General features: G+C 40.0%; 1 protein-coding gene across 3 annotated transcripts in view; it reads right to left on the reverse strand.

Moving 5' to 3' along the window:
* alcama (activated leukocyte cell adhesion molecule a) overlaps positions 1–13946 on the reverse strand; it is a 38532-nt gene that overhangs the window by 16712 nt on the left and 7874 nt on the right. For all 3 annotated transcript variants that reach the window (XR_014913513.1, XM_085420022.1, XM_085420023.1), the window contains exons 2-6: positions 5880–5986; positions 4736–4955; positions 3012–3076; positions 769–856; positions 206–376 (exon numbers count right to left, since the gene is read on the reverse strand). Coding sequence is in view for 2 of the 3 variants with exons in the window: in XM_085420022.1 (XP_085276148.1) it covers positions 206–376; positions 769–856; positions 3012–3076; positions 4736–4955; positions 5880–5986 (651 nt within the window). In the remaining variant the exon portion in view is untranslated. The remainder of the gene's footprint in view (positions 1–205; positions 377–768; positions 857–3011; positions 3077–4735; positions 4956–5879; positions 5987–13946) is intronic.

Here is a 13946-nt window from a genome sequence, read left to right on the forward strand (position 1 = left end):
TACGGAATTTCTTCCAAAATTTTCATTGGATCTTATCTAACAGCAATGAAAGCATTTTAGCCATTTATTTCCTAAAAACCTTAAGCATACAAGTATTAAAATTACTTTGTGGCAATGTAGCTCTATATGAGAAGATGGAAAAAACAGATTTCATATAGTTGTAGTACAGTGATACAGACAGATGTCAGCACTGCCTTCCACTCACAGTGAATGGGAAAAGGTTCCAGCTCAGTCTCCTGATTAATCAGTGTGTGTGTGGCTTCACAGGCAAAGATTGCATCAGCATCCTCTTTGGTGGCTGCATATTGGAGGGTGGAGAGCATGGTGGATAGGCCTGTGTCAGGATCCAGCTTCAAGTGGTTAGTGATCACAACAGCTGGAAAGGCAAGATGACAACCACACCAGACACATGTACATACCCACACAGACAGACAGACAGACAGACAGACAAACAGTCAAAGACACACAGATTTCGTCAGCTGTTACTATTCCAACATTGCTTTGATTTAGACAATGAAAGTCAAGGACTTTCCTATTAATCAGAATCAGAATATTTTATTAATCCCTATGGAAATTATGTAACATTTATGTAATAATTATAATGTATTACTGTGTTCCTTCTGACAAGTAAGCAATGAATTTTATCATATATCGTTTTAGCTATTCTCTTGAATAAATATGATGCCCTCTAGAGGGATATCTATGACAGCAACTTCCCCAGTGTAACTGGAGAGTTTACAGGTGACCGTAAGGGAAGAAATGCATTACATTTTTGATCATCTTTCAAAAGTTGTCCATTTTTTCTCCACTTGATAGTGGCTGGAGGGTTTGCTTCTGCCACAACACATGTTCCAACCTAAAAATGAAAGAAAACAAAACATAAACAATTATACACCAACTTGCATTTTTGTCACACTTAAAGGTTTTAGATCATTAACATCCCACAGATATGTCATATGTCAAGTACAGCAATTTTAACAACTGCTGACATTTACTTGGACTCTCTGATTGACCTTTCTGACTTCTTAGGAGTGGATGTGATTCATCACACAGCCACTCCTGGGAAGATTCACCAGCGTTCTAGGTTTCCCCATTGTAAATAATAATCTCTGTGGTTTACTGGAGTCGCAAAGCCTTAGAAATGGCTTTGTAACCCTTTCCAAACTGATAAATGTTAATAACTTTGTTATCAGAGGTTTCTTTAGATTGAGATTGATCTTTTAATTTACTTAAATTTGTCAGAAAAGTTGTAAGTTGCTACTTAAGCGATTTCTTGATGCAACTGGTATGAAAAAAAAAAATCAGGCCTGGGTATGACCAGTACAACTGAACTCAGCTTTTAAAAAACAAAACAAAAAAACTGTGGTTAATCGTAGTTTATTCATGATTTAATGAGGGCCGAGTGGCAGTTAGGTTTGGGTAGTGTTTCTCCCTTAGTAAATCACCATTTAAATATTTACTTGGTTCTTTAGAACACTACTTAAAGCATAAAAGACATTATTCCAAAATATATTTCCTTCCTACTGCTGCAATCATGGTGGTCGGAGCTAAAAGTAGAACATGGTTAAGTTCAAGAAAACATCTAACTTTTAACTACATAATTTCTAGAAGTTAAACGTTATCTAGATAAACAAAAATATCTGAGCTGCAGTGCCCCTTCCTCTTCAAGGACAAGTGGACCAAAGCTATACCAGCAAAATGCAGCATACATATACAACAGAAAGTGTGATTGTAGGGGCCAAGTTTTCCATTTTTTATTATTTTTCCATCAGTTTATTTTCCTTTCATTAGTCACATCTTATGTAACATACACATTCAATACTGCTTGGAATTTCTTTTTTCCCCTACTTCAGTTGTTTATACTATCTGCTATGAAAGTTTCCTCATCTCGGCTTAAAAACAATTACTACTTAATGCCTGCAGAATGGGGTGTTCATTGCAGGGTAGGTGCAGATGGTAGCATGAAACTTTGCACACCGATTTTGGTGTCTCATGTGTCGCACAACACAATCTTTGTGGTGTGTTGGCTAATTGTGCACATCTCGATTTTTTTAACCTTGCATGTTGTGCTGCGGCTTCCGCAGCTGGGCTGAAGACAGGAGTATACAATTGTTTCGGTTTTTACTACCATTTTAATGATAATACAGCACAGGAGCTCAGGAATATACAGATATGCAGAGGATTATGTTAAAACAGTTAAAACTGTTAAAACTTGCAAAAAAACCCAACCAAACAAACAAACAAAAAAAAAAACCACTCTACAAAGTCTTCGCTTCTAGTTTTGACTATAGTCCTCTTATACTAGCCCTTATGTAGCTGTATTGTCTAAGTCACGACAGCTATTGTTCAGGAGAATACGGCAGCTGCTTTCTGTGCAGTAACAGCGTGTATAAATACAAGTTTCTGTGAAACATGGTTTTGCAGAGGTGAGCGGAGCAGGCACATTCTGGCCTAGAGATAACCAAAGAAGCAAGTCACTTCAAATTGAAAAAAGAAATCTTATGAAAGGTCTCTGTTGTAAAGACAGACAATGTAATTTTACACATACAATGTTACAATGATGCCACTGGTTACTGTATAATATGCTTTAGATGTTATAAAGCTTCGTTTCAGCCTAGTATAAACCACAAAGACTTGTCTAAGCTGATACTATTTCATGTATAATGCTGAAGCAAGCTCTTAGTACTTTCACAAGTAAAAACCACATTGTGACAAAATTAGACGTGGCCTTCAGAAGGAGCAGTCTAACAGTGACTGTCAACAACAAAACCTGCCTTCATTACAGTCACCTTCATGGCAAAACAGACATTGACTGACTTTTGTGATCTAATGAAAATGCTATAAGAACAAAGTCATGCTTTCTGCATTCTCCACCACTAAATCTCTCTCTCTCTCTCTCTCTCTCTCACCTAATACTGCATAACTAGATTTTGCAAACATTTCTGTATACACAATTCACGCTGCATCATGGAACAACCTGACACATCTGATGGACAAACACTGAGACTTACCGCTGTTAATTTGTCTTTCTGTAATAATTCACTTTTGTCCATAATCCGCACTGGTGATGGCTTCTCTGCAAACACAAAAGGACAAAATCAAGGTTTCGAATTAAATTCAAATTTTAGATTGCATCAAATTACAACAAAAGTTGCCGTAATATTGTAAAGTAAAGACCCTAAAATAATACAAAGAAACCCCAACAATCAGACGACCACTAATGAGCAAACACTTTGGTGACAACGGGAGGTAGTTTTTCCTTTTTCCTCAGCTCTTTTTGAGAGAGTGGCACGGTTGCCCTTCCGTTGGTCTTTCTTGGTCTCTTGTGCTCTGAGGGTCTCTGGATGTCTGGAGCCCGGATCTCCTCCATACCTGCTTCAGGAGGACAGGGCTATGGCTCCCCACACCCTCTAGCAGATCATTACATGAAGGAACCTTTTGAATACAAACGCGCTCATGCTCACAGGTGTACACACGGTTGCTCAAAGACACAAACTACACCCTTTTTGGCTCCTACCTCAAAGCACACTGTGCGCTGTCAATCTTACGTGCTGCACAATAATATTCAATATTTAGTATTTATTTTTATATTCACATAGATTATTGCAATGATGTTGTTTATTATATTGCTCTCTTTTGTTTTTGCTTGTTTTCTTTTTTTTCTTTCTCAACAGGTGATCCAGGTGATTGATATATGTATTTTTTGTCTGTTTGTTTTGCTGTTTTTTGCCCTTTATCACTGTTCCTCTTCCCCACTGTTTTTCTTTCCCTACCTCTCTTTCTTTCTCCCTTTCCTTTCCCCCAGCCATGTCTGTCACATGTGTAGCAGGTGGAAATAAAATAAAATAAACAATAGAAACAAAGGTGAATCAAATAGACCAATACGGCAAGGCTGGGATGGTCCATTTGGTAAAGTAAATCCGTTGGGCATCTTTCTTGGCCTTTAGACAATTCTGATGGCAAAAAAAAAAACAAATGGGACAGGCGGGAAAAGACAACGGGAGGTAAAAACTCCCTTTTAACAGGCAGAACCAGGCTCAGGGAGGGACGGCTATCTCCCATGATTGGTTGGGAGTGAGGGGAGGAGGACAGGACAAAAGACATGCTGTGGAAGAGGGCAAGAGAATAATGAAAACTCCTTAATTAAATGCAGAGTGGTGCATGATGCGTCCAAAGGGGTGAGAGGACAAAAAAGCCCAGTTTATCATGGTAAGCCCCGAGAAGCCAGGTCTATTGCAGCATTACTAAAGGAGGACCTGTTCCAGCCTAACTATGTGCTTTATCGCTGAATCAGGCCACTTATCCAGGAATTTTAAGCCTGATTTAAAAAGTAGAGAGGGTGTCTGTCTCATAAATCCAAGCTGGGAGCTGATTCCCCAAAGAGGAGCCTGAAAGCTGAAGGCTCTGTCTCCCATTTCAGAACCACAAGTCTGACATTAATGGCCTGTATTTGTATAGCGCTTTTACTAGTCCCTAAGGACCCCAAAGCGCTTTACACAACCAGTCATCCACCCATTCACACACACATTCACACACTGGTGATGGGGAAGCTACATTGTAGCCACAGCCACCATGAATTAAAGTTGCAAAAAGATTAGAAATATTATTATGTCACACTTTTACCAAAAGCTCGCTTTGGTTTTTTGTTTTTGTTGTTTTTACAAAAATAAAGTTTAGACAGCCTTGGTGAATAAATAAGGGGAGGAGCAAAATTCAAGATTGTAGTTAAGCTTACTGTAAACAACAACAGAGACGGGATACTCCATGAGGTTGGCGTCTGACACCACCATGCAGGTGAAAGTCCTCTGGTCTTTGAGTGAGGCCTGGGTAATGAGCAGGCTGAAGTGCCTATTGATGCTGACCCGTTGAGCATAACCATCTGTGGCCTGAACTGTGGCCTGGTCACTGTGAGCCTGTTTGATTAACAGATCACCAGGTGTGCCATCATCTTTTTCCTAAAGTGTAAGGCAACAGAAGAATAAGACAAAGAAGACAGGGTTTGTCAAATCTGTACAAATCTTCATTCTTCAAGCGTATTTAAATAGACATGCACAAAAATAGAACAATTTTAAACAATGCATTTAAGCTTTCATTCAAGCATTCTCCAAGTAGAACGTACAAATGTATCACATATGTGCTAATTAGAATAGGTGTACACTGCTAACTCATAATGCAAAATTCAACAGGTCATCTTTGCCAGGTAATCTCTTTAATTACAGTGTGGATTAAGTGGAGCCATATTTATCTGACTTCTTTAAATAAGTCTTGAAGACACTAGCTGTAGATTTATGATGGACATAAGCCTAAAGTTTTGCCCTAGACATGACACTCTCTCATAGTTTTATTTTATTCATTCCCTTAAGCTGGGCATACACTGTGCAATTTGTCACACAACAACCGTGAAAAGAGTTGGATGGACATTGCTGCTCCATTGCAGCTGGCTGGTCAATGTTTTTCATTAGCAATTTAGCAAAGTTGATGGTGGTGGTGTGTGTCTGTGTGAGTGAAAGACAGAGAGGGAGAGAGAGAGAGACAGATTTTGTGTTATAAGCTTCATGTTATGGACGCACAGTGTGAGCACTCAGGTCGTGTTATGAAGGAAGGAAGGCTCAGAGTTTAGTGAGTGGGTGTGCTGGGATGTGCTAAAAGGTGGGCCTTCACAACAGGTCGCATCAGAGCACCGGGCTGTATAGTGTGAGACCATGCATTGTGACCTACGAACTTCTAATCCCTGTGATTCAATTCTACTGTTTGAGCAGAAGCTGCATAATGCGACTGAAAAAAAATTGCACAGTGTATGCCCAGCTTTAGACTGGATGGTGATATTCACACAGCTGATTGCTTACTTCACAAGTAACTCAATGTCAGTGTGTACTTACATATTTCCACTTGATGAACATCAGATCTTTCGGTGGTGGAGCTCCACCATTGCATGGCATAACAATGGTTTCTCCATACAAAGTAGTCAAGTTTGCTGTTCCCTTTACTGCATAACAAAAGACCACAAATTGTTAGAATAAATAAACATATAAAGTGCTACCATCTATCATTTAACTGGAAAAAAAAACGTACACAGGTATTTTTGAAAACGGAGATTTTCCGTTTCCGTTTTAAAAAATAATCCCGTCCACACGTAAACGCAGAAATGGTGCAATATATTTCTAATCATGTAGAAATGTTGGCCAATCAGAAGTCTAGAAGCCTCAGTGGGAAATAGTAAACAAGGATGGGGCATAGAAGCAGAACCGAGTCGTATGTGTGGAGGGACAGTAACTGTGTGTGTATATGTAAGCATTTAAACGCTGCAGAGAGTACAATTAACAGTAACAGTATTGTAGAAATTCATTTCACCGAAACAATAACGTGGCGCACAGTATTACGTCAAAAAAGGCGCACACCCTTGACGCTGCATTTTCTGCGTTTTCTCCGTTTTTCTTGTCCACACGGAAATGCAAAAACTGAGTTTTCAAAAATATCCACCCTGGCCGGAGGTTTTAAAAATCTCAGTTTTCAGTGACCGAAAACGCCGTTTACGTGTGGACGAAAGGTGCAAACGCATAGAAAAATCTACGTTTTCAAAAATACCCGGGTACGTGTGGACGTAGCCTCAGTAACATGTGTACAGCAACAGCTGGCATTTTGAGTACTGCTTGTTTGCACCCTGATTAGCCAAACCTGGGTACATGAACATATCCATGTAGCTCTTCTCCCCTGACTCAATCAATCCTTGTGTACATCAAACCCACTTCCAACTGCTGAGATCTTAAGAAACCCAGCAACGAAAATAATCATTAATGTACCAGTGGGTCAGTGAGCAGCTCCTCCCAACTATAACTGTCTTAAAATGCCTGGGTGTTAATAAGTGAGTCAAACTATAGCACAATATCCTGTCACTCCAAATGTGATGTGTGATACCATACATCACAACGATCATGTGTAATGTCAAAGAAGTAAGAAAATTGGTGGAAAAAGATGGATGGACAGTTAAAACAATATTGCTTGTTTCCCTGTCCAGTTTCTTGTCACTGAATTCTGCATTTCTACAAAAAATATATATTAACTGTTAAAAACAAAGCATGTTGAAAAACTGTGAGTACAAACACTCGAATATTACTGAGTGAAATTAGCCAAAAATATAGAAAGTGAGAATGGTAAGAGACAGGCTAACAACATACAATGAAATTTTTTATTTTTTATTATGATGAAAATGTTAATGTAGCCTTGGCTATTTGTTAAGGTTTGAAGTGACTTTGTGGAGTTATTGTTCAGAATTTCACCCTGCTCAGTAGCGAGTAAAAAAAAAAAAAACCCCAACAACTTTGTTTAGTATAGTTTTTGTGTAACTGTATAAGTTTGTTCTATAGATGTTGAATGTAGCTTTGTTTAAAGTTATACTATATGTGTAAAATTTATTTTGGCTCTAAGCAAGTTGCTGTTTGAGTTCTTTATAAAGTGCAGATGTTGCCGATCCGTGGAACCAGCACCTCAATACAGAGATGTGAGATATAACGAAATATATCAGATGATGATATCAAAACATCTATTGTTTATTTTGTGCTGTCGCAAAAGACACGGTTTACTGTAATATGTTTTCATTGACTTAGATGACAGTTTGCAATAATCACCACGGTACAGCAGAAGAACCAGGCAAAACAAATTGAGGAGCTCGTTCCTAAACGAGGGCCTACCTCTGTGGCGTGGACGTGATTCAGTTATGAAAAGTGTGACATGGAGGAGAAAACTGCACAAATTATACAAGAAAATGGTCCCCACCACAGACACAAACACAACAAACCTTCTTTGCAAGAATCACATTAAAGAGTACAGAGAGAGTTTATGAATCAGAGGCAAATATGAGCCAGGTCCTCATAATAAACCTCAGACTCAAACATTAGAACAGGCTTTTCCCTGTGGTACGCCATGTAATAAAGACTCAGAAAAATAATAATGTCTATTACAAGTTACATCTATAAATATATGGTTTCATGCAATGGCAAAAAAAATTGCCATTGCATTTTTTGCCATTGTATCCAATCACTGGATGATTGTGTGAGTCATCCAGTGTGTGTCACTACTGGATAACACCATGTAAGGTCCATATTAGTTAATCTAATCTAAATGTAAAAAAAAGAAACTTTTGATGTGGTAATGATATAAACTATTCACTAAATTTGTAGGAATTGCACTATATAATTTTGGTCATATCGTGTAGTCCTACAAAACAGGAAGTGTAGATGGTCTCTCTGTTTAAAACACCCAGTCCAATCCAGTCCAGGGGACTTGCCTTGTTTGTTGCCTCGATCCTCTGGTTGTCTACATTGATTTAAAAAAATAGGAGCCCCAAGTAGTCTTGCACTTCAGGTATTTACAGCTCCAGTCACTACTGACACGCTCCAGAGAATGTGTGCAATACACTGAATACCAGATAAAGTTGTCACTGACAATGGGCCCAAGTTCTCAAATTAGGTTTTCCGATTAGACTCCGGCACATCTGCAATAAACAAAGCATTTGCTAGAAACTCTGACTACATCTTACACAACCACAGCAGAGTTGGTGATAGGAAGACATTGAAGGCAATGAAAATTTCTCTGATGCAAACTTGATATATAAGTGACTATGTTCAATCTAACTCTTGCAACTTCCAAATCTCAATACTCTTTAAGGTCTTGGACTTAGGGGTGAGCGATATATCGAATATACTGTATCACAAGTTTTTCCATATATGATGGCTAAAATGGCTTTACCGTAACCATCTGCATGCAATTCACTGTGAGTGTCTTTTCTCCCAAACTCTGCGAATGCATCATTAATTTCCCCCTCCCAAATGGAACATTTTCTACCTGGTACACCGTGGTGAATTTTTGCTTCATGTCCTTTTATGTTGCTGTGATCGTTTGCTGGTAAAGGTCTAGTGTTGATAACAGGAAGAAACATACTGTTGACAGTACAGTCGTTTGTAAAAAACAAAACAAAACACTGAGGGATCGATTTGAATGACTGATTGGCTAAAAATAACATTTGTTTTTGGAGGTTATTTAAACATATTGTGATATATGTCATGTATCGTGATGTAGGCAAAAAATATTGTGATATTAGATTTTCCTCAACTTGGAATGTGAATACCACAGGCTGCAGTGTTCAGAGCAGCGCGAATCCAAGCCCAAGCCTTTGATTTCAAAATTAAAAACAAACAAAACACATTTCTATTTATCTGGAAGAAAAAAAAATACCATCCGTTTTATAAAAGCACTAATTTCCTTGCTTTTAAAAACCTAAAATGTGACATATCCCTCTGTCTTTCGGAAGACCATATATAAAATCAAAGTTAAAATTATATAGATTTCTCGATCAACTTCATGCTGGCCCATGGTTAATCCTAGATGTGATGCCCTAGAGAAGCACAGAGGGATGGAAAGGCAAGTGCCCTTGGGAATTAAGGCTAATTAATTCTATATGGGAAAATGGCCTTGTGTAGACTCAGCAGACTGTTGAGGCACCAGCATGTCTGGAGAGAAACAGAATATCCTCTTGTTCAAAATGCCTTTCATTATTTACAATTCATGTAATTAGACAAAAAATAATGCCCAGTACAAGAACTTGTTTTCTGAGGTCCGAAACATGTCCAACAGGCAAGTAAACCAATTAAAAACTAAGACAATGTGACCTGCAGATGTCCTTCCTCCTTATACATGTTAGTGTGCTTATCACAAGGCACCAGTGGTGGACCTGGCAATTCTAGTTTTCTAAGCAATGCTGAGCAATGCTGGGCAGTGAACACAGGGCCCACTAGAGGACTTTGGGTCTTCGTGCCACCATGATGAAGTCTGTGACTATTTGGTCATTGACATTCACAACTGCTGCCTTGTTCTTCCCATGTCGATACTGAACTTTTACTTTTGTGGTTCCTAAATTATGGAGGAGTTCCAGCACATAATCTGGTCCCTTTAAACCCCCCACCCCACCCACCGACCGACCAACATTAGTACCAGAGTTAGCTTCTAGTCAATGTTAATCGGTTTTCGGTGGGGTTTTTTTGAAATTGTCTTTTCTCCATGTTTTATTATTACATGGTCTGAAAGGTGCAGCCTGAGATGTGGTCTAAAGTCTTCCCTCCAATGTTTTACCAATCGTGTTAACATTCTGTTTTTACCACATGCAATAAAAGTGTTTCCTGCCTGGGCCCAGCAGCCTTTGCCTCTGAGCCAGAGGTCCACATAAAACAAGTGGAAATTCTAACAGTCTGATAATAAATTGTGAAAACTTATAATTTGAGCATATTTGCCTTTTCTTGTGAGAACAAAACAAAACAACAACAATAGCAACTTTTAAGGTAAACATCACATAGTACTTCACAACAAAATACACCAAAGTTAACCAAACACAAGGCCAAAAAGATTCATTTTTAGCCGTATTTTAAAAGAGACCACTGAGACCACATATTTCAGAGGTAGACCCTTCCAGAGTTGCACAAGCACTGTCTACTTTAGTTTTCAGCTTTGTATGATGCACAGCCAGCAGGCCTCAACTACATGGCCTCAGGGGCATGTTAGGGACATAAAGATTTCAAAGTTTATTGATATAAGTTTGTGCTTGTCCATGAAGAACTCTAAAAGCCAGAATGTTGAAATGGACTCTAAATTTAATGGGGATCCAATGCAGGTGGGTCAGTAACAGCGTGACCTCAGTACTTGGAAGACTTTGTCAGCACCCTTGCAGCATCATTCTAAACAACTTACAGATGTTCCAAGGAGTTTTTACTTAGACAAGCGACCAGTGATTTAAGGTAATCTAAACATAATGAAATAAATGCATGCAGGGGTAGGCAACCTTTCTGATGATGAGTGGCATCTAAAATTTCCTCAGAAGTGAATGTGCCATATAATTGCATTAGCAATAAATTGAATAATGCTCTATATTAACAGTTACACACTACATAGAACAACTTTACAGAATTATATTTGTTCACAGATGTTGGCAGCTACAGTGGGGCAAAAAAGTATTTAGTCAGCCACCGATTGTGCAAGTTCCCCCACTTGAAATGATGACAGAGGTCAGTAATTTCCACCAGAGGTACACTTCAACTGTGAGAGACAGAATGTGAAAAAAAAAAAGTATTTGGTCACCTCAAACAAGGAAAATCTCTGGCTCTCACAGACCTGTAACGTCTTCTGTAAGAAGCTTTTCTGTCCCCCACTCGTTACCTGTATGAATGGCACCTGTTTGAACTCATCATCTGTATAAAAGACACCTGTCCACAGCCTCAAACAGTCAGACTCCAAACTCCGCCATGGCCAAGACCAAAGAGCTTTCGAAGGACACCAGGAAAAGTATTGTAGACCTGCACCAGACTGGGAAGAGTGAATCTACAATAGGCAAGCAGCTTGGTGTGAAAAAATCAACTGTGGGAGCAATCATCAGAAAATGGAAGACATACAAGACCACTGGTAATCTCTCTCGATCTGGGGCTCCACGCAAGATCTCATCCCGTGGGGTCAAAATGATCATGAGAACGGTGAGCAAAGATCTCAGAACCACACGGGGGGACCTGGTGAATGACCTGCAGAGAGCTGGGACCAAAGTAACAAAGGTCACCATCAGAGAAGCCATGCAGAGAAGTACACACCCCCATCACCATCAGCGGCGCTGCTGTGGAGAGAGTGAGCAGCTTCCGGTTCCTTGGTGTACATCTGGCTGAGGATCTTACGTGGTCAGTACACACAAACAAAACAGTGAAGAAGGCGCAGCAGCGCCTCTTCTTTCTCAGGAGACTGAAAAGATTCGGCATAAGCCCCCGCATCCTCAGGACCTTCTATCACTGTGCCATTGAGAGCATCCTCACTGGATGCATCACCACCTGGTATGGCAACAGCACCGCCTACAACTGCAAAGTTCTCCAGCGAGTAGTGCGGTGCTCTGAACGGATAATTGGAGGTGAGCTTCCGTCCCTCCAAGACATCTACAGGAAGCGGTGCCTGAGGAAAGCGGGGAGGATCATCAAGGACTCCAGTCACCCCAGCCATAAACTGTTCAGACTACTTCCATCAGGAAGGAGGTTCTGCAGCATCCGGTCCCGTACCAGCAGACTGAGAGACAGCTTTTTCCATCAGGCCATCAGGCTGCTGAACACATCATAGACACCTCAGCTTCACTACTGGAACTTTAACATTATGCACTCCATACTGTACAGTAATGCCACTGTTTTGCACATGTCTCACTCTGTATATTTTATTTTATATATTCTATTCATTGTTTACTCTATTTAATTTGTAAAATATGTGTACACACACACACACACACACACGTAGAAAAATATTTAGTATACACATCCAGAAATGCATATACTATTATATATTGTACATATATTTATTAGTTTCAGATGTAGCCATTCTTGTATTTTGCTTGTTTACATTATTGTATTTTGCACAACTCTGTTGCTTGTGAAGCTCGCACACAAGAATTTCACTCACATGTGCTGTACCAATGTACCTGCACATGTGATGTGACAATAAAAAGTGATTTGATTTGATTTGATCAGTAACACACTACAACGGCAGGGAATCAAATCCCGCAGTGCCACACGTGTTCCGCTGCTGAAGCCAGTGCATGTCCAGGCCCGTCTGAAGTTTGCCAGAGAGCACATGGATGATACAGCAGAGGATTGGGAGAATGTCATGTGGTCAGATGAAACCAAAGTAGACCTTTTTGGTATAAACTCAACTCGTCGTGTTTGGAGGAAGAAGAATACTGAGTTGCATCCCAAGAACACCATACCTACTGTGAAGCATGGGGGTGGAAACATCATGCTATGGGGCTGTTTTTCTGCCAAGGGGACAGGACGACTGATCCGTGTTAAGGACAGAATGAATGGGGCCATGTATCGTGAGATTTTGAGCCAAAACCTCCTTCCATCAGTGAGAACTTTGAAGATGAAACGAGGCTGGGTCTTCCAACATGACAATGATCCAAAACACACCGCCCAGGCAACAAAGGAGTGGCTCCGTAAGAAGCATTTGAAAGTCCTGGAGTGGCCTAGCCAGTCTCCAGATCTCAACCCCATAGAACAGGGGTGCCCAATCCCGGTCCTCGAGAGCTACCGTCCTGCAGCTTTTAGATGCATCCTTGTTCCCACACACCTGAATCAAATGAATGGCTTGTTATCAGGCCTTTGCCAAACATGATGGCATGCTGAAGAGATCAAACCATTTGATTCAGCTGTGTTGGAGTAGGGATGCATCTAAAAGCTGCAGGATAGTAGCTCTCGAGGACCGGGATTGGGCACCCCTGCCATAGAAAATCTGTGGCGGGAGTTGAAAGTCCGTGTTGCTCGGCGACAGCCCCAAAACATCACTGCTCTCGAGAAGATCTGCATGGAGGAATGGGCCACAATACCAGCTACTGTGTGTGCAAACCTGGTAAAGACCTATAGTAAACGTTTGACCTCTGTTATTGCCAACAAAGGTTATGTTACAAAGTATTGAGTTGTATTTTTGTTATTGACCAAATACTTATTTTCCACCCTGATTTACGAATAAATTCTTTACAAATCCTACCATGTGGATTCATGGATTTTTTTTTCACATTCTGTCTCTCACAGTTGAAGTGTACCTCTGGTGCAAATTACTGACCTCCGTCATCATTTTAGGTGGGGGAACTTGCACAATCGGTGGCTGACTAAATACTTTTTTTCGCCTGGTTGGTGGTCATTAGGTGTATAGATTGAAGTTCTCTGGTGACCTGTAATCGTTTTTCTTTGGCTCCAAAGACTATTACTTCAGTTTTGTTTTTGTTTAGCTGGAAAAAATTGTGACACAACCAGTCATTAATTTCCTCAATGTAATAACCAAGAGCCTGTAAAGGCCCTGGTCTCCTGGTGACATTGTGATATATGTCTTAAAGACATAAAGACCTGGATGGCCGCTAACTTTTTGCTTCTTAATTCAGATAA

Source organism: Rhamphochromis longiceps, linkage group LG10 (assembly GCF_057381845.1).
Source record: "Rhamphochromis longiceps isolate RC_006_pf linkage group LG10, R_longiceps_female_GT1.1, whole genome shotgun sequence".
Classification (NCBI taxonomy): domain Eukaryota; kingdom Metazoa; phylum Chordata; class Actinopteri; order Cichliformes; family Cichlidae; genus Rhamphochromis; species Rhamphochromis longiceps.